At 34.8% G+C, this 26,686-nt stretch overlaps 1 protein-coding gene across 2 annotated transcripts in view; it reads left to right on the forward strand.

The window, feature by feature from the left end:
• Positions 1-860: 860 nt before the first annotated feature.
• Positions 861-26,686, forward strand: part of LOC145691973 (protein takeout-like) — a 54,860-nt gene continuing 29,034 nt past the window's right edge. The window contains exons 1-4 of one of the 2 annotated variants that reach the window (XM_081767272.1): positions 861-948; positions 7,930-8,022; positions 24,609-24,759; positions 25,944-26,077. In XM_081767272.1, coding sequence (XP_081623398.1) covers positions 7,953-8,022; positions 24,609-24,759; positions 25,944-26,077 — 355 coding nt within the window. In that variant the 5' untranslated portion in view covers positions 861-948; positions 7,930-7,952. Of the gene's footprint in view, positions 949-970; positions 1,553-7,929; positions 8,023-24,608; positions 24,760-25,943; positions 26,078-26,686 lie in introns of those variants that run through there. The other variant, XM_081767271.1, reaches the window with a different exon arrangement.

Genomic DNA, 26,686 nt, shown 5'->3' on the forward strand with positions numbered 1-26,686 from the left:
GAATATATAAAATCGAAAATGACCTGTACGTATTAGAGTTGAATCCATAGTTTTCGTGGTCAGTGAGATGAACAGTAACACATTCCATGTTGTTTAAATCCAAATTCAGCCCCGAAACTTACGAGAGGATGATAATTATAGCTAAAAATGATTTTAAAAATGACAGATTTTAGTATTGAATCCATAGTTCTTGGAGTCGCTGAGATAAACAGTGACACTTTCGATACCGTATAAATCCAAATTCATCCCCGAAACTTGGGAAAGGGAGAGGATATATATAAAATGTTCGTAAATGACTGTGTTGAATCCATAGTTTACGGGTTCGCTAAGGTCAACGGTGACATTTCCGACGCCCTTTAAATACAAATTTAGCCTCCTTAGTACTCCAAAATCAGTGGTGCCCACCCCCCCTCAAATACATGACGCACCCCCTCAATTGTCTATCCGTAAGTGTTCTTCCATGAAAAAAAAAATATTTCCGATTAATTTTTACACCCCATCAAACATATTTATATAGATTTTACCCCCCCGCAAATAGTTCAATGACGCAGTTTGCGTCATAGCCCCCCTTTGTGGGCACCCCTGCCAAAATGATACGTATTCTCCCGTTGCAAAGAATGGACATTCTACTATTATTTGTGCAAAAGACAAACAAATAACGAGTTTCATATATGATTTCCTATTTAAATTTAATTTAAACATTTATTTCTAAAATAAGAGCCTTCGATAAATATAACAACATAAAAAATAATACTAATATCAATTTGGATTACAATTATTAGGATTCGAATAGTCAAAAGCAAATAGGTATCCATTTTGATTAATGCTCATTTTAATATGCGATTGTTCTTGCTGTTGCTAAGGAAAAATTCTTTGTATGATCTTTCACACAATTGAGCATAAAATTGTAGTATATTCTTACGTAATATCTTTGAAACAAAATGTGACGTAAGTATCTCATGTACTGCTAAAGGTTAAAAATCTGTTGAAAGCTAATAAGAAGCAGGATCACACATCAAATCGCGTGATAACACCATAAATACATTACAACTTCCTAAACAAGTCCACAGAAATAATGATGATATTCTCTTCATTTCAAGATCATCACGTAATCTTCAAAGAAATATGGCATTTATTAGACTTTTGGGTAACATTCTAACTTCTTTATCATCCTTGCTTATGTTACTTCAATCCTTAACGTGGGAAAAGCTTGGTGAAGAGGATATGTCAAATAGTGTTGTATTCCGTATATATTCTGGAGGACATTTCAATATCTTCCCAGTCCACTGAAGTCTCCACGGCTGCTTAGACATCATCCATCGGGGATTATCCCGTTGTTGAAGTCTTGGAGGGGGAACATCCTAAGGCATTTCTATTCAAAAAAAATTTAGATTTTGGTTTCTCTTTGAAAGAAATTAGGACGTGTTACCAACTAGCAAATTTCGTTAAGACATGCATAACAAACTACAAATTTCGTACATTTCCGTCGCCACCATGGTCTTCATTATGATAGTTGTTGTGTGTCCGAAGGTGTCCGCAAGACGAGAATTACGTAAGTAACATTTAATATAATGATTTAAAACATTATCATATGATGAAATTAATAACAACGGTAATAACTTATGTTATTCATTAAGGCATATCCAAGCTGTCTTCTAGCCTAACGATGCCCCTTAATTACAAAATATGTGCTTACAGTTGTTTCATTCATTTTATAAGTTTATAATAACAGTGAAATTGAAGCTTGTTGATAAGGTAGTCACCTCTATCATCAGAAGTTCCTAACTCGATCCTAGGTCATCATAGTAGAGCACATATTGTCTCGAGTGGCATATAAGGTTATCTTATTTTCTCCAGATCTCTCCCGCGCGATCCATCAATAATAATACTAATTATAATCTTCTATCAGCAATTATTATCATTTCTCTTGTGGAGGAGAAAGAACGTAAGTTGGGGAACTAAAATAAATAGATTACTTTGATTCATTCCCATCTTCTTTTTTCATCTTCTTTTCCTTTTCTTTTTCATTTCTTGATTTGTGTTTATTCACGTGAATTTCTAATGTATTATTTAGATTATTATACATATTTTCAAATCTATTGTTTAGATTATTATCCAAAGTTTCTAATCCATTCCTTAGATTACTATCCATAATTATAAATGTATTTTTAGATAATTATCCATTATTATTAATCTATTCTTTATATTGTCATTTATAAATTTTCATCTATTATCTAGATTATTATCCATAATTCCTAATCTATTCTTTAGATAATTATTATCCAAAGTTTCTAATCCATTCCTTAGATTACTATCCATAATTATAAATGTATTTTTAGATAATTATCCATTATTATTAATCTATTCTTTATATTGTCATTTATAAATTTTCATCTATTATCTAGATTATTATCCATAATTCCTAATCTATTCTTTAGATAATTATTCATAATTTCTAATCTATTCTTCAGGTTATTATCCATAATTTCTAATCTATTCTTTAGATGATTATTTATAATTTATAATCTAATCTTTAAATGATTATTTACAGTTTCTAATCTATTCCTAGATGATTATATAACATTTCTAATCTATCTTTAGATTGTCTATAATTTCTAATCTATTCTTTAGATTATTATCTATGACTTATAATCTATTCTTCAGATTATTATCCATAATTGAATAAGTTTTAGGAAATATTTAATTTCATCTATTTCTATTTATGAGGCATTATATTTCCGTAAAAATCTTCTCTCTGAAACGTCAGTGTCCTCTTCCTATCAGGCTAGAATATGGTACTGTAAACTTCAGCTTTCTTGTAGGTGAGATGGTGTAGTTGGAACGGCCTTTAGGTATTAGGATTGATTTTTCATGAAGGTGTGTGCATCCTCCCACCAACTGCAACAGTCTTTGAAGCTGGTTGTGCTTTACATGGAGATGCATAAAAACGTGACCTATTTTGGAAAAAAGGTTTTCCTATTAAAACTTTGGTTTCAGAAATTAAATTTTCACGTGTTTGACCCTTTATGACTGTTCTTCTAGTAGCACGTTTCTTTCCCTGTACTGGATTAGAAAGTTAAGGAAATATATTGACATTCGAGGATAGTTGATTGTTTTGATTGTGATTGTTTTCAAACTGTCACCTCAGTTCTTGCGAGAACGTGCAACTTATGCAACTCTCACATTCCAAATATCATTTTTGCCGCCTAACAATCTTATCAAGTATCTCGAAATTATACATTTCGGTATTATACTGTTTTACCAGTTGCCTACATTCAATGTAGCAGGCAAAAGAAAACATACAAAAAATCGCTGCTTACATCTTATCTTCCGTACTGGAAACGTTTTGTCGTGAACTTCAAAGAGTTCAGTTTACAAAATGAAAGCCACAAACGTCTATCTTTTGGTATGTTATTAGTTTAACACCATTATTCTCTGAATCCTTTCTTTCTTTACTACTATCAAGATTTGTAAAAAAGTATTTGTGGATAGCGTTTTAGCGTTTTAGCTATATATATATAATAGCTTTTTCACAAATTTTAAATGACTTTTCGATGGGCTATCACTCATAAGTCCACACATGAGCCTGCCTACCATGAATAAGTGAAATGAAATCTTTGAGTTTAATGTCCCTGGTTATTCCCTATAGGCTAAGACAGACGATGATTAAGACAAGTGAATGATAATGGAAAAAAATGGTGGGACGAGAAAGTGGAAGGAAATGGGAATACCCCTCGAAAACACAAAGACACGATGTTGTCCACCATAAACTTACTTTACAGGGAATCGAACTAGGAACGCCATGCATCAGAGCTAAGCGCTCTACCACTGAAATAACATGTCCAGCTGCCTACCATATGCCACATGCTTAATTATAGTAATACTTGTGAGACGAGACGCGACAAAAAATAAGGACTTTTTTGTCTCATCTCGTAAATCTTGTAAAAATCTTGTCCAGTGTCGATTGTCGACGAATTCATTCTTGTGTCGTCTCGTTTCTGTTCTCAAAAAGCTTTTCTCGTTTCGTAAATGTATGTAGAAATTTTAAGTCCTGATTTTTAAAAAAATAATTTCAGTAAGAAGTTATCAGAATTCTTTTGCGTCACGAGAGGTTAATAGATGTAATTTAACACTTGAAACATATTTATTACGGGAGAATATCGTCTAATGACTTGTGTAACTTTAAACGTTGATAATTATTCCTTATTGTGTACCTACACTCTGTCAATTTATAGTTTTATATACTATGTCTTTTGTAACATTCAAACAGTGTTTGAGAACTAAACCTTGGATGAACGAATGTTGCTGACGAAACTCGTGAAACTTCTCTTCTCGTTTGAGAAAAAAAAGGGAAGAATTGTCCTGCTTTTTATCTCGTCTCGAAAAAGGGAAAATAATTGTCCTGCTTTTCATCTCGTCTCGAAAAAGAGAAAATTATTGTCCTTTTTGTCTCATTTCTAAAAAGATACAATAATTGCCATTTTTGTCTCGTCTCGATACAAAGACAATAATTGTCAAGTTTTTTCTCTCTCGAAGAAAAAAGAGACAATAATTGTCATGCTTTTTGAATCGTCTCGAAAAGAGACAATAATTGTCATGCTTTTTGTCTCGTCTCGATAAAGAGACAATAATTGACAAGTTCCGTCACAAATGCTTTTTTTACCGAATGCGTTTTGTTGTTACTATTATTCACTAAAATCAAGTTAAGGAGAAAAAGCAGTCGTATTATGTTATCAATACCAAAATCTATTGTATATCATGAATACGTGATGGTTAACGTTGGTGATACAGTAGACGTTCCTTATTCTGGCAACCTACATAGTCTGGGATGTCCGATGGCAAGTCATTGGCATGGCGGAGCTTTATTTTCTATTTGTTATAGATTTGCAAAAGCACAGTAATGCTGTATGAGGCTGTAGTTACGTTTTACTTTATTTGAATTGAAATAGTTATCCTACTGTTCCTGGTTAACAATATTCGCTGGCAAACACCATGTTATATCTGTATTCAGTATACAACTCACACTTATTTGAAACAACTTTACCTTCTATCCATCTTTTCTTATTTTCACTCTTCATGGAATTGGCCTATGGCTCCGAATTTTTATACACCCGGTATGATATCCTTCATATTAACCAATCTTTCTATGACTCGAGTTTGATATAAACGCAACATATCCTGAGAATTAACTGATAAATTCTCTTAATAAAACAACTCTATTATTTTCTGAATTATTTCTAGTTCACAGATCTAATACTGGAATTCTGCTTCTAAATACAGGCCGACTTCTTCCCCCACTTGTTTAGATGAAACAAAGTACTATTAAGAAAGTATTCGAGGAATCTGGGACGTAAGAGAAGGGAAACAGAAATAGAAGAAAAAGCTTTTTCCTCCTGGCTGTGTGATTACCATATGCGTCTTTGATGCGGAAGAACGGGGTTTGATTCCCAGCATAAGTTCATGTTTTTTGGATCCCTCGTTAAGTTCCAGGTTCATACTGGTAACGTATATTCTATAAGAGATACTTAACTCAAATCCAGCAATCCAACAACAATAAAGGAAAAGGTACTTTATATCCATAAGCAATACTGTATTTATAAAGTACGTGAAGTATTATTAACGTAAAGACCGAATTAAGATCGGAGTTGGATCCGAAGCAGCTGAGAGTTGGACGGACCATTTACAAGAGTAGGCCTACTCTCATAGCACAGGCCGTTCTCCCAAACTACTACTTCCTCTCCAAGAGAGCTGAATCACAGAATGATGTTAATGATTCCGGATCAACATTGAATCGTAATGAATCGAACTTGGGTCTCCGACTCCAACAGCCAGAACCAGATTATTCAACTATAAAACACTTCTAGTATCTTCTAAAATGGCTTTAACCCTTTCACTGCGTAAGTCGACGGAAAGGAATCTTCCCTAACCAGCGAATGTCGACTATAATCAATGCTTTAAAAGAATTGTTCGTATCTTGTACTTGTCGAGAGTAGTCGCCAAAGGCTTTTTGAGCGATTTTTGCGTTCTTATGAGCGATTTTTTGTGTTCTTATATCGAAAACAATAGAACGCAAAAATCTAACGGAACGATTTTGGCGAGTACTCTCGACAAGCCCAAGATACGGACAAAACATATTTTAAAACATTGACTATAGGCGACATTCGCAGGTTTGGAAAATTTTCTTTCCGTCGACAAAAGTCGACTAAGCCAGTGAAAGGGTTAAACAAATATTTCTAAAGAAATTTATTACGAAGCATTGGCTGTAGAAATAACTTTATTCATATATTTCTATTTTTATTTTATTTATTTTGAAACACGGATCAGACATGTACCTCCAGTCCAATGGGAAGAGCACGGGAAGGACGGAGGAATATTGTTATTGCAGAAATAATTCTTTAGGAAATAGAAGCACGTTTTTTTTTTTTTTTTTTTATCCAGCTACTAAGATAGAAGCCTGCCAAGTGTCTATCAAAATATGTGGTACTTATTAAAGTATGTCATTTAAACTGTGGACTTCTTGGTTCTAGTTCTTACGGTCGGTCGCGATAAACCTCAAAGAAGCGAGTGTATGACTGTTCCTCCTTTGCTCAAATAATTGTATGAATAAGCATAAGACTATTTCAACTCACTGAAAAAAATATATTATAAAAATTTTATTAGCATTGTTCACAAAATATAAGCTAAGGAGATAAACAATTGTATTACGTTATCAATGTTAAGATCGTCCAACGAGCGTATTGTATAGCACGAATATCCATTTGGAATTCTAGTACCTACTTTTACGTACTAAACTACTAGTATCTTCATTATTCGATTAAGAAAGGTATAGTATGGGTAAGGATACTGTAAAATTTCTTAGAAATTTTCACTGACTTATAAGCAAACTCTAAACTTTTGTCTTCATGATAACCATTATCATTATTGATGCTTTATTAAAAGATACATCTATTAAAATCCTACAGTAGCGACCGAGCTCTAACCTATAACCTTAGCTTTAAATCCTTTGATTTACGGTTATTTGTGATTTCACGTTTATAACAAAGACAAATATTTTGAAAAGAGTGTACTTTAAATAAATTACTTAAAGAAATATTTTTCACAAAGTTTATCCTTTTAAATTATTGTTCAAAGGTCTTTGCCTTCAATAAGCCTTCTCCGAAATAAATGAAAATGAATTGTGCTGCCATCTTTGGAGCTCTTTTAAACTACATTTATATGTTTATGGCCAATCATTTCGTCAATGAGATCTCGGAAACTACAGGCTCTAGAAAAATGACGTTTTCACTGATCGATTGCAAATTTCATGTAGATTGTCCAGTTCTAATTGAATATTTAAAAAACATGGGCACTATTTCTTTATTACATTTTTACGTGTACATTTGAAGTGTTGGAGTTAAAAAAAACTAAATCATCACATCCTAAGCATTATACATTCCAATACCACACTGTTGTATATAGGGGTTTAGATGACTCAGGCGTTCGTTTCATGGCCAAATAATAATGGAAAAGGAAGGATAACCATTTCTCCAGTCTAAGATGAACCTTTTTTTGGGGAGTGTTTTGCCCAATGAACCCCATATACAACTGACATTATAATTAATTATATATGTAATGTACTTGCTTATTACATACTGCGTGCAAGAAGAAAGAAAGCACTGGTCATACATGAATTAGAAACTCCAACCGGAAGCAGGCTCAAATCTTGCAAACGGTGCTAGATATTGAGAAAAAACAATCGAAAAAAGTCTCCCCTTTATGATACGCTTGCTTTTTTCTAATCAATACGTCTTTCACTTGTGTCTGTAAAGGGACATATACAGATGTTGTAAAGAATGATAAGGAGATTTATGCTCATATGCGAATGATGCGCTGTGTAGAGAGCGCAGGTTCAGCTGGTATCTATTAATTATGTTTTCTTCTTTTCTTCAGCTGGATACATTAAGCGCTGCAAAATGACTGACCCTAACCTAAACGAATGCCTCAAATCAGCACTCCAAGGGCTTAGACAACATCTAACAACTGGTAAGATATTTTTTCAATTTATAATGAGGAAAGTACATAAATATAATGGAAATCGTTTATCTAGAAACAGGATGGTTTCGAACATTTTGTTTTGTTTTTGTTTTGTTTCAGTAGTGGTCTCAATAATAAAGGAATTTCTGGGTTTTACAATTTTAACATGGAAAAGCAAACTTTAAAGCGTATATACAGGCTTAGATGTCATTCATTTATCTATTCTAAAACAAAAGAATGTGAATTTGATAGATATAAACAATCAAATATTTCTTCTGCAGCTAGTAAAAAAAACCTTGAGTTCTTTATCCAATGATGTAGTTTTGAAATACAAAGTATAGTTACCTAAACATATTTATTTTTCTATAGTAAATCCTCTAAGGTGCGTCCTTTATCCTCAAAATTTATAAAGACAGTAGAACCTATGTTGAAAAAAAAAAACTATATGTAAGTCACAATGGTCCATCAGGGTTTCTGTTAAATTACTGAGCAGTGTTGGGTTTGGCACATATTTGGAAGAGTAAACGTCGGGCTAATTCAGTTTATATTTGTTTTTTTTATGGGTAACTAGCGTAAAAATTAAAAACCACATTTATCACTAATGTTGAAGAACTGCCACCTAAACCATATATTATACGTACAATACGAGAAACGACTTCTTCTTTTCTAAATCCAAATACGATAATAATAATCGCTACTCTGGCAATCTGAAACTCATAGGTTTTATGGACAAGATTCTGTCCTTTTAAAAAAACAAGCGCGTCGTCAAGGATTGCATATTGCTTTTGCATTACTACGATAGTCCTCTGGACTTACTTTCAAAATTGTATCGTTATACGCTCCCGATAGACGGCTCAGATTTATCTGATTGTACTAACTTTTTTATTTTTTACACTTTCATCTTACAAAGCACCGTCATATCCTGCACCATTAACCTCGCGTCCTTAAAGAACTCTCATTATTTTCATCAAGTCCAGGATGGAAATAACAGAATTCCTTCTGGATGTTGTGATGTCACACAAAATCAGGTTAATCTTACTTCATTTCCATCGTTTCACTCCTTTCTAGATGCTTCTGATGTAAATATAATAATATCGTCTTTAACTCGTATCTCACAATGAAATAAACTACATATACAAATATCTCTTTGTCTATTGAAAACACTTGGAAACGTATCTCTCCAAAACTTTTACCCCTGGTAAGAGGTGAAATCCTAGACAAGGACTACCGTTTAATAAAAAAAGAAAAGAAAGAAAGAAACGTTTATAAAATGCAATGTTCTGAAACGAATAATCCGAGATTTCAATACCGTTAGTCTGTTCAAATCTCATTCACACTCTTCTAACTTTTCCATGGTTCCTCCTCACACTCTCCTCTCCTTCCATGGTTTAAATCAGGATATAGTTATCCTTAGTCAAAATCTCAACCAGCTTCCCTTCCCCTTTTTAATTACATGTCGAATTGTTCTTTGCTCATATTCGTAACATCTCCTCATTCGTTTTTAGTTGGACACAACTATTCCTTCAATAACTCTACACAGCAACATACTATTCAGTTTTCAGTCATATGCTTCAGTATTTTATTATTGTTTTTATTTGGTGTCCGGTTTCATCTCTATAGAAGAAAATAGAAAGAAATAAATATGTATTGTAAAGTACGGTTCAATAGATTTCAATTTAGAAATACGTGTTGTAAATTAGAGTTCAATAGATTGAATTTAGAAATATGTATTGTAAAGTAGGGTTCAATAGATTGAATTTAGAAATGTGTATTGTAAAGTAGGGGTTAATAGATTGAATTTAGAAATATGTATTGTAAAGTAAGATTTAATAGATTGAATTTTTAAATGTACAAATGTACAGGCATAATATGGAACATGAAAAATGAATTTTGAAGATGTATCTGTATGAACAATATCTCTTTATTTGAGGAACTTTGATCTTGAAACCGCAGACACGTTGTATCGATCCAAACTATGATCCAATTTTGTCATCATAAATTTTTACAAAAATGATTGCGGGTAGTTATGAATATATCAAGGTGAATCATTTTTATCTTCATACACCCTTGTAACTTTCTAAACTAATATATTAAAAACGCAGAAATTTTGAACCGTGCAAATATCAACAGGGAGACATTATTAACATATAATGTTACGGTATGAGTTGTCAACCAAATACATTTTTTTTTTCAAATAACATAACAATAATTTCAGTGTTGCAAACTGAGGGCACTATAATATCACAAGTTTTAAATTTTGGAGGCATTTGCAACAATAATGTTGCAAGTAAGACGGCAGGGCAATGCGTATCTGATGTACCTAAATATTGAATACTATATTCATGATATATTATGAACAAAGCGAAATAAAGTTATAAGAAATACGAATAAATAGGAATAAAGTTATAGAAAAATGTGTCCTATTCCGAAATGCTTTGTTGTAAAAAAAAAACGAAATAAATATCAGGACTTATCACGTAGATAGTTTCCAAAAAGAAAAAAAAAACATGAAGATTTATATGCATTTTATAGCAATTGAATATAACAAATTGTTCCGAAGGTACGAAAAATAATAGTAGATTGTTCTACTGCTTGAAATGACGTATTCGTGGAACATTTTAGAAGTTACTGTTGTTTTCCATTGTTTTCTAGACATTGCAACAACAAATTTGAGTGTTATACTTAGAATAAGTTCTTGCAACTACATGAAATGAAATGAAATGAAATGAAATCTTTAAGTTTTACGTCCCATGGTTATACTACGTCGCCGTCTAGGCTACATTAGATGGTGATGAGGAGAAATGAAGGGAATGGTGGAATGAAGGTGTGAGGAAACAGCAGGACGCCGAGAAAACCTACGCACACGGTGTTTGCCCACCACAAAGCGCAATTACATGATCTTAAACGTGTTGCAAAATTTAGCATTATATATCATATATCAAAAATAGTTAGGGCAGTGGTTCTCAACATTTTTGACTGGCGACACACCTCACGGAACGTCCAGGACATCACAACTTACTGTTTGATCTTTTATTACATATAATAATAATAATAATAATAATAATAATAATAATAATAATAATAATAATAATAATAATATATTATAATAGTAAAAGCAATTAGTTTTTATAATGACTTTATGTAACACTGTGTATTATTGCTACCGCTGGAGGTGTTGACTCTAGTCTGTCTCAATTATAAGTAATTATTAATAAATTCTTCATTATCTTTAAATTATAAAATTAAGCGATATATCGGTTGAGAACCACTGGAATAGAGGTATAAAATCAATGTAAAGCTTTACATAATATTTCCGTATATTAAAAACAAATTATGTGATTAAATGTGGTGTATTTATTTGGACATAGACCAATTCTTTTGCAGAATTTCATTAAACTTCATTCTTATTTATTAAAATACGTAATGGAGTTCATGCATTATCAGGCACTAACGTACTATAAGTGTGAACTGCCCCGTTTGTCTCACCTTGAGTTATTACTGATGTAGAAACCTTTAAAATTTGGATTTTTGTAAATATTAGTAATAATATAACATCCATAATTTGTAACAGTAAATAATAAATTTTGTATTACACGTTTTTCTTTTTGACATCTAGATTTGATATATTTAATAACCTGACGTAGTACTATGACTGGTTATTTGACATTATTGGAGAGTAGATAAGACAATGTCTCACCATGGTTACTTACATGATACAAAATTTCAGTTTTTTTAAATTTTTTTTTTAATTTACAAGCGTTTCTGAAGTTATGGTCCTCTCTTTATACTTTCGATACATGTTGGAGTTCCATTCAGATGTCCATAACAATAACCCGACCTTAACAAAATTTTACTTTACTCAATGACACTGAAGCCTCCCTATTGCAACATAGTATCAGGGGTAAAAGTGAGAGGGAATGTGGGTGAACGTCGTTCACCCACTTCCAAAAAATATCCATTGTTTCCCCCACTTCCTAAAAAATACAATGGGTAAAGATATGCACGGAAGACGGCATGACGTCATACGTTCTTCTACCTTTTCAAAAATAGTTTTGCCTCTGTATAGGATGGTAAAATTTTGGTGAATCATGGTTCGTTAATTTCTCTCACACAAACTATCGATCGTGTCATAGAATGGGCAAAACCCTCTCATCAGAGAATGCAACATTCAATCAAAAGCATAATGCACATGCCGATGGCTGAACTGTGTCTGACAGACTGACTGGTACACCGGTATAGTGAGTAAATTTTTTTGAGTTCTGAATTATATTGAATAATCCGAGCCTTATATTTGTACTAATTTTATTATTCAGTTGTAAGAATGAAAACTTATATTTGTACTAATTTTATTATTCCGTTGTAAGAATGAAAATGATCTTGATCATGAGAGACTGCCATTTTCACCTGTAAAATATGAGTTACTTGATTAATATGATGGCAGTAGGAAGATTATCTTAATATGGTGTTACCCCACATTACTTATTGCGAACCGCTGAAGATCACGAACGTCTTGCAGTAGTGGATTGTGTGATTCGTAAAATTGGCGCCAGAAAATTGTTGATTAGTCAAGCATGACTTCTTGTGTGTATCGAAGATCCAAATCATCACTTAGGTGTGCTACTCTTGTGTTTCTTGAGCAATTTGAGATAATGCATGTTACATGATTCTATTTTCTCTGTATCCGTTTCCGATACGTAGGAACAACATGTTCCTAACTGGATTTGCGTAGAGCAGAGCTTATCTTGTGAGCATAATGTAGAAGTAGGGGTGGGTGCTGAAGTAAAACTTACAAGGGTACATAAGACAACGAAATATTTGATGTTTTCTGCTGCTTTTATTACATAGTCCTAAAGGTGATGCTTGAAGCTGAGGTTTCTTTCCAGGAAGTTTGTAAGGTACTTGATGCTTAGTTGTAGCTGAAGTTCGTTTTGTACTTATAGAATTCTTCCTGGCGACGCATTCATACATACACATACTGTACAAAATATTGCTTTTACGGTTTGTGCCGATTGGTCAACCTCTGTTGCGATATCATTGGTAGATTTCATTTACTGAGTCCTTGCACTACGGACAACTGTATGTTTCAGGGCTGACGTTGATCCTGGTCCATCTCATTTTGGTACTACGCACGTTTTAATTTACTTTTTAACTGTCCTACGAATTATCGCAAAATCCTGTTAACAATTGCTGACGGTGTGAAACAAAACTGACGGTGCGCTCCGTTCCTGTACAGTCTCTATATGTAATTATGCGACCACGAGTGAATTTCAAGTTTTCGCAGTCAAATCTGCACGCTAAGTGTACTTGTGGTACATGCTTGTACTGTTACATAGGACACACTAATCTGCTGTTCATATTTATTTACTGTTGTCCTTTCGGTGTCTATTTGCTTGTATGAGGACACTGCTTTATTTATCGATAATAATTGCATTGCACTGTATAAACTTGAAATATGTTTTCTTTATTATAACGACCCAGAATTAGCATATATGGACCCCCACCTTTATATTTCTCGTGAGCCATAATGGCCTGATGTGAATGAGGACATACATTTCCTTTTCTTCTATAAATTTAAATATATTAACCTTTGCCCTTGCCTCAAAAAATCCTGTCATTGTCTTTAAAGGGAGATAATCCACATCAGCCATTGGGTCTGGAAATAACGGAATACTCTTACCGTAATTAGAGAATGTTCCGTATTGCTTGAACGGCCCTACAAAGGAAGAGTGTGGTGGTCCTAACAATGGTATCCTATAAGTACCATTGAGTTCTAGCTTAGCCACAACGTGAGCGTAGTACCTAAACACGTAAAAGATAAGTAGCCTCATATTGCTTGGGCGAGCCTACAAGGGAAGACCCCGCTCCCAATGTACCTCTATCATAATTAGTTTGAACGATCTTACTAAGAGGGGAGTACTACCTGCGGAGGGTCTGAACAGTGACTGGGGAAAAATGCCCATCCCACGTATCTGGGCACCGCTTTCTAATCAGAGTAAAAGGGAGGAAGTTCCGCGGAATAAGAGACTGGCATTAAGTTCAAATGGCAACTTAACACGTACCGGGATGAAACATGGGGGTATCTCGAATTGTGTACGGTACCTGGACTCGGAAAGCAGTTAGCAATGAACGTATAAAGCTAGGCAAGGTTGGAAATGAACAAACCCTTTTGGCACTCAAGACTTCGGTCTGGCCTCGCAATGGGCGTATTCCACTCGCTTAGAGAATGGGGGTTACATTGCAATTTCCGAATCAATGTAAAGGGAGACACCTTGAAAATGCACTGAGGCCAAGTGGGATTTCGTCCATATTTGAGGAACCACGGGTCGGATGCATTTAGTGGTGCCGACCCATACCTTAGAACGAACACTCGAAGCACGTCCAGCCAGCATGTAATGTATGGAAGTAGACCTCTTGATGCTAAAACGTACACTACCATACTTCTAGATTTTAGCCTTGATCTAGGAGCTAATTGAAATTTTGGGAAAAGCAAGAATGATGATCTATAAAGAGCTCAATAAGAAAATGCACATATTAATATATTTATTTGATTTTCTTACCATAACTTTGCTGAAATTGTGGTGTTTGCTTTGCATTTTTTACGAAGAGACTGTACATATATTAACTTGTTACCCAAATTTATCACCAAATTACATTCGAGTCTCATCTGTTTCCATTTTGTTCCAATTTGTCTCGTACCTCAACGGAAAGAGATTCTCTAGATTTAAGACACTAGATATTGCCATCTATTTTGCTATTTAAAATGCCTTTAATTAAAAGAAGCTTGTATAGATAAAAGGTGAATATACTGTACAGTATATATATAATCGCAATTTTAGCTGTTAATTTAACTTCTCTTCCTCACAGTCAGATGTTTGCAATGGTGTATATATGGTGAACTCGACGCTAAAGTTCCAAATGGAAACTCTATTACGTTAAACAAAATTATATGCGTGTGTGTGTAAAACATCATGCATCTTCTAAGGAATGCACCAGGTGATAATCGGACTGTGCAATGTCCAGGAAGTATGGCGGATACAATAGTGTTTCCCATCCAAGGCATAGAATGGTGTCCCGGGTCATCCTAGCCACTTGAGGCTTAGTGTTTCCCTGAAACAAGACTATTCCTTTGCGATTCAGAAGTTCTGGTTAAAGAGTTTTCAGTTTTTCTGGAACGCTGCTCAACTGCTGACATTCACATTGATCCTCTGATCAGCTGGTAACGGTTCCCGATACACAATGCCACGAGCAGTCCACCAAACACACAGGAGGACCTTCTTCTGGCGCAGTGCTGGTTTCGGATGTTGTCTAATGACGACTGCGCCGGAGAGCTTCGTATAAGACCCACATGTCAACACCCTGTTCACAAATGGCTCCTTCCGCAGACGAAACAGCAAAGAAAACAAGTGTCTGCTCGTGTTGCCTTCTAGCCTAGAGTCAAATCATGTGGAACCCATCGCCGCTACTTGCAGTGCTTCCCAAGTTGATGGAGGTGCTGTCAAATGGTTTCTCCACTTCCACTGAATTGTAGTCCCAGTTCCTCACATGTTTGGCCACTGTTCGTCTCAATTGCTGCCTGAAGACCCTCATTTTGTACATGTGATGCGTCTCCCAGTGCTTCGTCACCGTCCTTAAACTTGTTAAAAAAAACCGCTGCATTGTCCGCGTAGTCACGATACCCTCACCAAAGGCCTGGCATACCTCCCGTCCGACTGCACGGGCGTTTGACCCCAGTTTAAACTCGTACACCATTCACGCCCCTTTGACGCTCTATGGAAATCACATATTCACTCTGTCCTTACGCAAGTTCACGGCGTAACTAAACTGCCACAACCAGGTAGTATGTTGGATATACGCACACCAACAACTGAATGTCGCCTTATCTCCATTCGCATTCAAGTTACGGTGTTAGGAACAATTGAACACACACCTCCAGAAAAAGCGATAAAACTTTCTTGGTTACCTTATATTTAAGTATCGTATATCTAGCAAAATTTACATAAGTAGTAGATTTTATCCAGGCATGCACCCAGAAATTTTTGTTAGTAAAGGTCCAAGCTTTGGAGAGAGGACTCTAACACTACAAGCCACTATGTATATGTTGTATTAGTCGGGTATTATTCTGCACCCGAATTCCACCCCTACTGGTAATGTAAGTAATTGTAAAATATTTCCACCTACATTTTCAGAAAACAAACATTTAATAGAACCAGATTATTTTGATGAAAGAAAGAATGTTAAGATCAAATTTCTATGCTACATCAATCATTTCCCTGTTCAACAATTATAGTTTTATTGAGAAAATGTACAAATTTACATTGAGTTAGGACAGTGGCGGATCCAGGACCGACTTCAGGGGCTTGCGATGGGTTGTCATACTGCTACTTTTAAGGGCTCCAAACTTTGGGATGGATTTTATTTATATATATATCTAAAATAAGAAAGCTTCCTCTTCTGGGTGGGCAATCGCCCCGATCGCCCCCCTCCCCCGGATCCGCCCTTGAGTTAGGATATTTAAGAGGGGAGTCCGGACTCGAGAAACACCACGTGGATATGCCCCTGATTTTGTCTATTGTTGCTTCTCCCTTGCTAACGCTGATACGTGTACTCCTTTACACGCAAATACTATTAGAAAACAGAAACAGATAATGAAGAAGAAAACAATATTTTACATGTAATGCTAATTTTTGCTTTAATAGTGCGCCCAATAAAATGATATTGAATCATTTGTGGATAACAATTTTAGCACAATCTCCAAATTTTTCCCTTCAATGTTTACACTAGGTAATTAATTAGACTTGTACCGTATCTTTAAAGTGTGCACGTGATGTGGAATTTCCATTGAGGCTTTACTGAACTCTAGTGTAGAAAATTATAGTAAACTCGTTGCAAACGGATGCGTTTATACCAGTGATTGCTTAAAAATAATCACATGTTTACGGTATTAAGGGAAGGGGGAAGCAAACATATACTTTATATTGGAAAAATAAATGGGCTGTAGACGGCGACTTGAAGATTCCCTACCCATGAACGAATTTCAATATTCCTCCACTTCAAATCCATAGTTTAGGTTAGTTTTGCTAAAACTGTCGTTAGTTTTGCAAAAAAATACACTTTTTATAGCAGAAACATTTTGCCGCCAAAAGTGAAAGTACGATGCACATAAACAATTTTCATAATTTTCTACCTCATATGGTTAGTTTACGTTAGTTTTGCAAAAATACACTTTTTATTGAAAAATAAGTAGGCAGTCAGTTTTGCAAAAATTCACACTTTTAAATCGAAGAACAAAATTTCTCTTCAATTGTGAAATTAGTCTGTTCTTAAAGAAGAACTTTCACTAATGGAGCGTTCAAAGCACAGAGGATTCCAGTCCAATTTCTAAAATTGGGAGGCGAAAAAGGACATAAAGTTTTTAGTTCCGTTTAAGTACATGGAAAGTCAGCAGTATTTCTTTCATTGTAAGAGCAACTTTGAATGTCTGTACATGAATCTTAAGCACTGAAAGGAATTTTTGGTAGAGATCGTAAGTATGAAATGTGTCCCAAACGACTAAATAGTAGATTACAATCAATTGTGAACCCAACATCTCAAATTTCCTTCACCATATGGTAGTTTGCTTTATTTTCTGTAAAACTGTAATTAGTTTTCATTTATTCATTTATTGCATATACTATGTTTTGTTATCTCTTTAATTTGTATTGAATTATTATTATTATTATTATTATTATTGCTTGTTATGTACGTATTTACTACAACATTATTACACATTTTATGTAGCTATGCACAGATTGTACACCAATGCCACAAACTATGTAACGTTCCTCTTTGAGCGTTACATTTTTCTCAAAGAGATTATTTGTGGAAATGTTTAATCAGCTCTTAGTTAATGTTATTTCCTTCTATATTTTCTCAATTCTCGACTCTCATGAAGGATTCAAGATGGTCGACAATTGGACTAATGTGTGTAGCCGCAGTATGCTATTTTTCTTTGTATGTCTATGGTTTGCGTTGATCGGCTTTTGAGGATAGCTCTGACTGTTTAAAATAATTTGAAATTTCGCGTTTCGCTTAAACAGAGAGATTAATTATAAACGTAAGTATATAAACGTTTATTTATATAATTTTTATTCCCACCTAGTCATATATATTTTATTATTAAAGTTGTCGTTTCAATACTACGCTCTGATGCGCAGTATGGAGCGACCAATCAGGAGCGAGCGGGCTGCGGAGCGTGCCCCCCCCCCTTTGTCTTGGCTTCTTGTAACGAAAACATGGCGGAAGTTTAGAGGGAGGTATAATTGGTTTATGTCTTTGGACATAAATTTACTGCGAATTGTGCAGTAAGCGATCGCCCTTTTAAGCATTGCTGTAGTCGAACAGTATGCTGGAGGAGTGAACATGTAGTGAATCATAAGGAATTCATCTAAACCCGCTCAGTGTGTGTGTGTGTCTGACATATTACTGGGATTGGTGTAACACTCGTTAATCACTGCTGTGATGAGAGTTGAAATTTAGTAGTCTTTTCAAACTTTGTCTCTAGGACCACATTCAATCGTGTATAGCCTCGTCCTTTGACGTAGTGATTCTGTGTCATCAGATTCCTTAATAAGGGACTCCGTCCTATGTTATTTGTTATTGGTCACGTCTGCTTCTGTGGGCTTTAAACGTTCCTGGACTGCGGTCGCTGTTGCGAACACAAGTGTTGCAGCAGCTTTGCAGCGAACTTCTATCTACCTGGTGAAAGTAGTGGTGAAATGTGCTTACTTGGCATTAACTAAGGAGATGTCACCTCTTGGTCAACCTGTGCCGAAGTTATGGTCATGACTGCTATATGGTGAGATGTTGGAGAAGTCATCGGGACCGGTCGCCACCCTAGGACATTGTCCCACAATGTTTCTGCAGTGTTCCTACTCGTGGAGTGGGAATAAGGTTGGGTGAGCTTTGATCACTGTTTCCAGGTAACTATGTTTACTATTCTTTATTCCGTCCTGTGAAGAAAGTGATGTCGTCCTGGAAGTTGTGAAAGAAATTTGTCCACCGTTTATAAATTCGTCCAAGTCGCTTCTGATCATAACATTTAAACGTCATATTATTACCTTCGTGTGTTCATTCTATTGTTACAGTTCGTTTATAAGCAAACAATAGCATACATTTATTAATTCTTGGTTCTTCAGTGTATGTACATATTATCTGCGTCAATTTTACAATGTCTATAATATTGTCCAAAGTGAGTCTTGTCAGTAACATGTAAACGAAAGTGAGTCTCTATCCAGTAAGTCGAATCATACGCCGGCGGGGTAGTCTGATATCAACACCATTTCTCTCTTGCTTTGAACGAAATCATTTTTTTCTAGTTGTGTAAATGTATAACGTATCGCTCGTCACCATCTAACTCATGTTCGTCCAGTAGCGGGCGCTCCGTATTGTCTAATATATATATATATATATATATATATATATATATATATATATATATATATCTTACAATATGAGTATTAAGTCGCCACACAACAAACTTTGTGAAATCTCCTAGTTGTCTCCATGTCATGCTATATTTCAGCTATAATGTTGCTTACTAGTTTAGTAAGGCACGTCGAAGGTGGTGGGCATACAATAACACTCACATTGGATGTGACAATGTCAGGGGTAGAGTCAAATTATTGGTTGGTCTTGTACTTCCTATAATGTTTCTGCAATATGTTATTATTATCGCCGCTGTTAATGACAAGTTATGTCGAGGGAATGCCCTCTTACCGGCTGGTTGTAGAAGTAGTGGAAATGTTATGCGTTTAGAGAGGAAGGTTAGTCGACGCAGCCACACGCTTACTCCCTCTGCTGTGAGATGTTTTGTAAACAGTAATGAAATTGGTAATTCCTCTCTGTGAAGTAGCCTACTGAGTATTATGTTCTCATATTTAGCTGAAAATGTAAACAACTCTTCTATTGTTATTAAGGATATTGTCCAAATAATGTTGTTACCCATATTCTAGTTGTGTTGGCGCTAGAAGTTTTGGAATCTTTTGAGACTGAATACATACGATTTTTTTTCTTTCTCCAACTGAGTCTAGCTGTCCATGTTCATTGATGCTAATGAGAGTTCCAATATTATACGTTATTACAGGAGAGTTAAATAAACAGAGTTGCAAGATATGTGGTGTTGTCCTGAATGATTTTTTTTCCTCTTCTTCCTCATTATCGACGATGCCATTAGTGTGCAAGAGTCTGGAGTTAAATAGCGTTGTGCTTACTGGTCTATAATTACAGCGTAAGAAAGGAATAATATCGGCGACCCATTTTTTTTTTCTTTTTTTTCTTTCCTTTCCCTTTCCCTTAGCGTCGGCTACGGATACGTCTTAAGATAAATATTTTTCTTCTTTTTTCCAAGCTGGCTTCCCGTAGCCTAGGATGTTTCATCTCAAGCTGGCGATACCAGCCAGAATTCTAATTACTGTAAAGTGTTTCTTTTCAACTATACACTAATATACTTCTTTTTGTAAATATAGACTCTTTATGAAACATTATCTCAAAGATTTCTTTTTGAAATAAAGAAAAATATAGTTCATGTAATAGAAAGAAAAAATGCAGAAACAAGGCCGAATATTATCTTTGCTGGTTCATAAACAAATTTCCCCTTCATTTCGTTAGCTTACTTGTATTTTACTGTAGTTTATTGCAGAATTATAGGGGTAGTTTAGGAAAATAAATATTTTATTTAATGTTTTCCTTATCGTGTAAATTTGCTACTAGATACGTATTTCATTTCAAAATATCGCATTTTTAATAGCTATTGTAAACCTTTTCTTTTAATTTTCATATTTTGTGCACTGAGAAAAATCCGTTATTCGAACAGTGATATATTGTACAAATATAGAGAATCCTTATGTTTACTACATAAGTATGGACGGAGCATACGTTATCCATATACTACATACCCACTATCTTTGTATGTTACATCATGCGATTGCAAGATGTCTGATCTAACAGTCTTCCGTATATTATATACGTTTACATATGATACATACGTCCCTCTATATGTGAGATTCTGACCTCCTGTATGCAGTTCTTTCATTCGTACGAAAAGTATGTTTATTCGGAACATTTATACGAAAAGTACGTATAAAATATACTTTTTCAGTTATAGGATTTGCACATGTAACCTATCTTTCTACTTACGCCACATAGGTTTTTCTTCTCAGTTTGCAACGAAAATACATTTTATGACTGCTCTTCCATATTTTGAAGTATGGTTATATTAAACGAGAGCATTCACTTATGTAGTTTCTTCTATCCCAGTTCTCTGTGTGGAAGGGGGAACGTTTAACTAAACTCGAATAAAAAATTAAAATGTTTCAAAATTGTTAAATACGAGAGAACACGAACTCTTTCTCATTTCTTAATACAATGAGCTATAGATGTGATGAAAGCGAGAATCTATCTTTTGACCCGAATAGTATTTTCTTTTCTAGATTAATTATAATTTTAGAAAAAGTAACGAAAACTAAAACCACCAATGCCAAAGAGAAAACTGCAGAAATTGCTATAGGTGTTAGAATAATTTAATACCAAGACACTACTTTTATTCCTTTACTAATATATTTATTTTGTTAAACCACCTGTAATTTTACGAAACCTAAGAAAGAATAATTTAGCGATATTAAGTAGATAAGTATGAAAATGGTTTGTTACTAGGTCAACACTTCACAGTGTTTATTTATTTATTGATTTATTTATTTATTTATTTATTACTTTCGTAACATTCAAAATATATTTTTGTATTTGAAAAATTAAACAAAATCCATTAGACCATAGCATAGATAAATTAGCAACATTTAAAAAAGGAGTATATTCGAGATATTAACACAAAATGTATATAAAAACGCATTAAATAATATGTTATTCTAGTATGATAATAAAAAAGCAAATAAAATAATACTGATATTTGGTCTAGGAATTAATTCGTGCGGTTGGTACGCACACATTGAAGCTGTAGTACAAACACAAAATACATAAATACCTTAAAAAAATATTGTCCATCGCTAGCCACCACTTTCGCCCATCTGTCAGGCAATGCACGGATTCCGTGGCGAAAGAAGTCCTCATCCTTGGAAGCGATCCAGTCAGAGACCCATGTTTCCATATCTTCTGAAGAAGTAAACCGCTGTCCAATCAAATTGTTGTTCATGCAATCGAACAAGTAGTAGTCCGAAGGAGCAACGTCTGGTGAATACGGATTGTGGGGTAAAACTTCCCATCCGACATTTTCTAAATAGGTTTTGACCGGTTTTGCGACATGTGGGCGAGCGTTATCATGTTGAACAATAAGTTTATCATGTCTGTTCTCCCATTCTGGCCGTGTTCTGGCCAGAGCTTGCTTCAAACGCATTAATTGTCGTCGATAACGTTCTCCATTCATAGTTTCACCCGGTTGCAGCAGCTCATAGTACACCACACCTTTCATATCCCACCATATGCACAGCATAACCTTTGCACAGTGAATATCTCGTTTTGGTTGTGATGGACCTGGTTCACCTGGTTTCACCCAGGCCTTTTTTCGTTTAGGGTTCTCGTAATGGATCCACTTCTCATCATCCGTAATAATTCGATGCAGAAATCCCTTTCTGCTCTGTCGTTGAAGCAGAAATTCGCAAATGGTTTTTCGTCTTTCAACGTCTCTGTCTTTCAATTCATGTGGAACCCAATGTGACATCTTTTGAATCATTCCCATGGCTTTCAAGCGTTTGGAGACTGTTGTTTGATCAACGCCTAATGCTGCTGCAAGTTGTTCCTGCGTTTGACACGAATCCTGCTCGAGCAATGCTGTCAATTCTTCGTCTTAAAATGTTTTTGGCTGTCCAGCTCGCTCTTGGTCTGCCAAGCCGAAATCACCACTTCTAAACCGTGCAAACCACTTCTGACACGTTCGCTCAGCTAGAGCATGGTCACCATACACTTCCACCAAAATACGATGACTTTCAGTCGCACTTTTCTGCATGTTAAAGTAATGCAGCAGGACACCCCGCAAAAACACTTTATCAGGCACAAATTGCGCCATGTTCACTTAACTACAAACTGGTGTTGTTGACGCTTTAATCCACTGCCCTATACTACGAACGATACGCGATGACAGGAGTTTGCAACACATGTGTGGATACACGGAACTGTGGGACGCTCCGTTCGTTGCGCCATCTCTTGTCCAACCGCACGAATTAATTCCTAGACCAAATACAATAAAAATTAAACAGTTAACGAAGCTAATACACAAAACAAACATTTACAATAGTTAACACAAAATCAAGATACTTTCAGAAACCAAAAATAAACTAATAGTATGAGACACAGATCTATGAAAATCGTCTAGAACGTACAAGTTTCACACTATGAGGGCAACTTTCTCTTTCTAATAAAAAGGGAATATCTGCGAAATTAAAGTAAAGTAACGATATCAGGTACAGATGTACGAAAATTGCTTACGGTTGGGCGAACTCCACTCTTGGCGAGAAACTTTATTTCTTCAACAAAAAGTTATTTTTTGCGAAACTACCGGTACTTTTAACAAAACAAATGTAAACTAAGGATAGGCTCACGAAAGAATGTTAAAATTCATTTGTAGGTGAAGTTAGCCTGACCATTTATTTTTTCTACAAAACCTGTATTTTTACTAAACTAACGACTATGTATCGATATGAGCGGAAGAATATTGAAATTCGTTTGTGGGTAGGCAACAGTGAAATTGAGCTGCGCATTAATTTTTCCAATAAAATGTGCATTGCTTTCGCAAATAGCCATAGGTTTTCCAAAACCAACGTAAACTAACGGTAAGCTAATGATATGAGGTGGAAAATTATAAAAATTGTTTAACTTCACACTTAGCGGAAAATTTTATCTCTGTAATAAACATTGTATCTTTGTGAAGCTAATGATAGTTTTACCAAAACTAACATAAATTGACGACGCAGACGTCCTTGGTAGCGGTTTGGTATAAGGCTGCCAAAATTGAAAATTTACAGATAGTAAATTTACATCAAAGAGAACCGTTTGTATTGTCTATAACCGTAGTTTATTCAAACAACATGTCTGCAAGAAAACCGAAATAGAAATAGATGGAATTTTTTCATAAGAAAACACTATACAAAGTATTAAAGAACAATGTGTTTTGCTTCATTTTTTCGCAAATTTTATTTATTTTGAAGTATACAAACTGCGATTCAGTATTAAATGGCTCCATGAAATTTGACATTATAATGAAAGAATTATTGCTTTAGAGTAGTACTGAAATTGGTATTGGTAGTAGTATTGGTTTAGAGAAAAATACATGAAACAAAGAACAATGTGGATTGAGAGAAAGGACAATAAAACTATATTTGCTATTAGACCATCCAATTCCAAGATTAAAACCTACGACCAGTCGAAAACTTCCACTGCGCCTTTTTACCTTTTTGTAGGATATATTATGAAGGCCTTCAATTTATTGATGGAGAAAGATTCTTCGGATTGGAAAATATAAATTATCATTACATTTTCTGCTTACGAAATTTTAATTACACACCTTTATAATATCTAATTGAACATTAAATTATTTATTCATTTCTTTCTAGAGGGAATTCCTGAGTTCCAGATTCCAGTGATTGATCCTCTACAAGTTCCCAGTCTAAACATTAACCAAGGAGCAGGTCCGATCTCCATGAAAATTGCTTTTAATGATGCCAAGTTCTACGGTTTCGGTAACTACGTTATTCAACGAGTTAGGTAAGTATTCTGTTTCTCATTACATACATATTTAAGAGTTGTTGTATGAATATTTATAGGAATTCTGTCAAGATTCAATTAGACTTTAAGCCCTCATTCTTTGTATGAAGCGTGCATACGTTCTCGACGTTACGGTACTTCGGTTATGCGTTATCTGGATATGCGTATCACTTACGTAAGTACTGTCGTATAACCTTCCAAAATTGTGTTGTTTTTCAATTTTTTTGATACTGCAGCGTCCTCAGTTGACAACACTATAATAACTGTGGAATTGGAAGTTTTCTTTCTACTTGTGTAATTCAAGTATGCAATAACCTGATGTAATGCCATTTGAAAAAATACAATTTCATGTTGAGTTGGCAACACTGTTAAGCTAGTGGCATTGTCGAGATTTGCATGGTACGAAATTGCAGCTTTTTGATCATTATCTTCAAAGTTACAAGGACATATCAAGATAACTGGTCCTTCACTGATTTTTTTCCCTGAAAATACGTACAATAACAATCACACTATAAATGGTCGAAGGTCTTTTCACCGAAAACTTCCGGAGGTAACACTTTATAGCAAATGAAAGAAACAAACAATTCTCATCGATATAGACCAAAAGAGTCTCTTTTTAGAGTTTATAAGCCAATGAATGCCCAATTAATACTTAAAGCGTACTTATGTTAATACTTAAAGCGGCATTGAACCTACTATACAATTCGTTGCACTTGTAGGCCTAGAGGAGTATATTGAAACGCGGATATTTACATGGAGCACATACTAGTTACTGTGTAATTCCTTGATTCGCTTGCAATAAACCCCACTGTTTTTCGTGCAAGGGTGTTTTTTATTCTTCTAATTGGCCTTTCTCTTTTTCGGCGGATTATAACTCTGAAAGGAGGCATTTTTCTACTCATTATAATGTTTTTTTTTCTTTCATCTCCCGAGGTTTTTGGTGGAACTATCTTCCACTCTGAAATATTCTACAAGATCAACCGATCTCATCCAATCTGGATGAAACTTGGTATGTTGGTAGATCTTAACCCTGATATACATCTTTGTGGTGTCCAGACCCTTCATTTCTAAACAATGATGAAATGTATGACGATATTTTTACACTCTGGGTGGGTTTTGTTTAGTTTTAATTTTAACTTAGGGATTTTGGGATAATACATTGTTTTGTTTCATTTCAATTACAGGGCGGATATAAAAAATAACAAACTAGAAGTGGAGTTAAAGATTCCGAATGTGTTCCTCGAATCAAGATATAAAAGCAACGGACGAGTGTTCTTACTTCCCATTGAAGGAGATGGTTATTGCAACAACACGCTGTGTAAGTACCTTTATTGTTAATAATATTAGTTTGCGAAGTGTCTTACTATTCAGAAAGAACTTGAGAGGTGAGTATAGAGAGAAATAGAAAATTAGCTAAGTTGAAAAAAAAAAAGAGCGAATGAAAAGTTGCTGTTCATAATGGAGAAGGAAATAGGAAGTTACCACGCAGGTTGTGCCCATGATAATATACAGTATTTGCGGATACATGATTGTTCATTGCAAATGAATTAATCTAAATATAGGATTGTAAATTTGGTGGGTTAGAAGTACATTTGGGAGAGAGAGTGGTAAATTTGGGGAAGAAAAGTACATTTATAAGGGAGAATTGTAAATTTGAGGAATAAAAGTAGTTACATGTGGCAGTCCGGATGGTAAATGTGGGGAAGAAAAGTAGCTACATTTGGAAGTTAGAATGGTGAATTTGGGGAGGAAATGTAGCTAGATTTGGGAGTCAGAATGGTGAATTTGGAGACGAAAAGTAGCTACATTTCGGAATCAGAATGGTAAATTTGGGGAAGAAAAGTGGCTACATTTGGAAGTCAGAATGATAAATTTGGAGATGAATAGAACATTCGGGAGTCGGAATGGTAACATTTGGGATAAATAT

The sequence above is a fragment of the Thermobia domestica genome, chromosome 8 (assembly GCF_964235325.1).
Source record: "Thermobia domestica chromosome 8, izTheDome1.hap1.1, whole genome shotgun sequence".
Lineage (NCBI taxonomy): Eukaryota > Metazoa > Arthropoda > Insecta > Zygentoma > Lepismatidae > Thermobia > Thermobia domestica.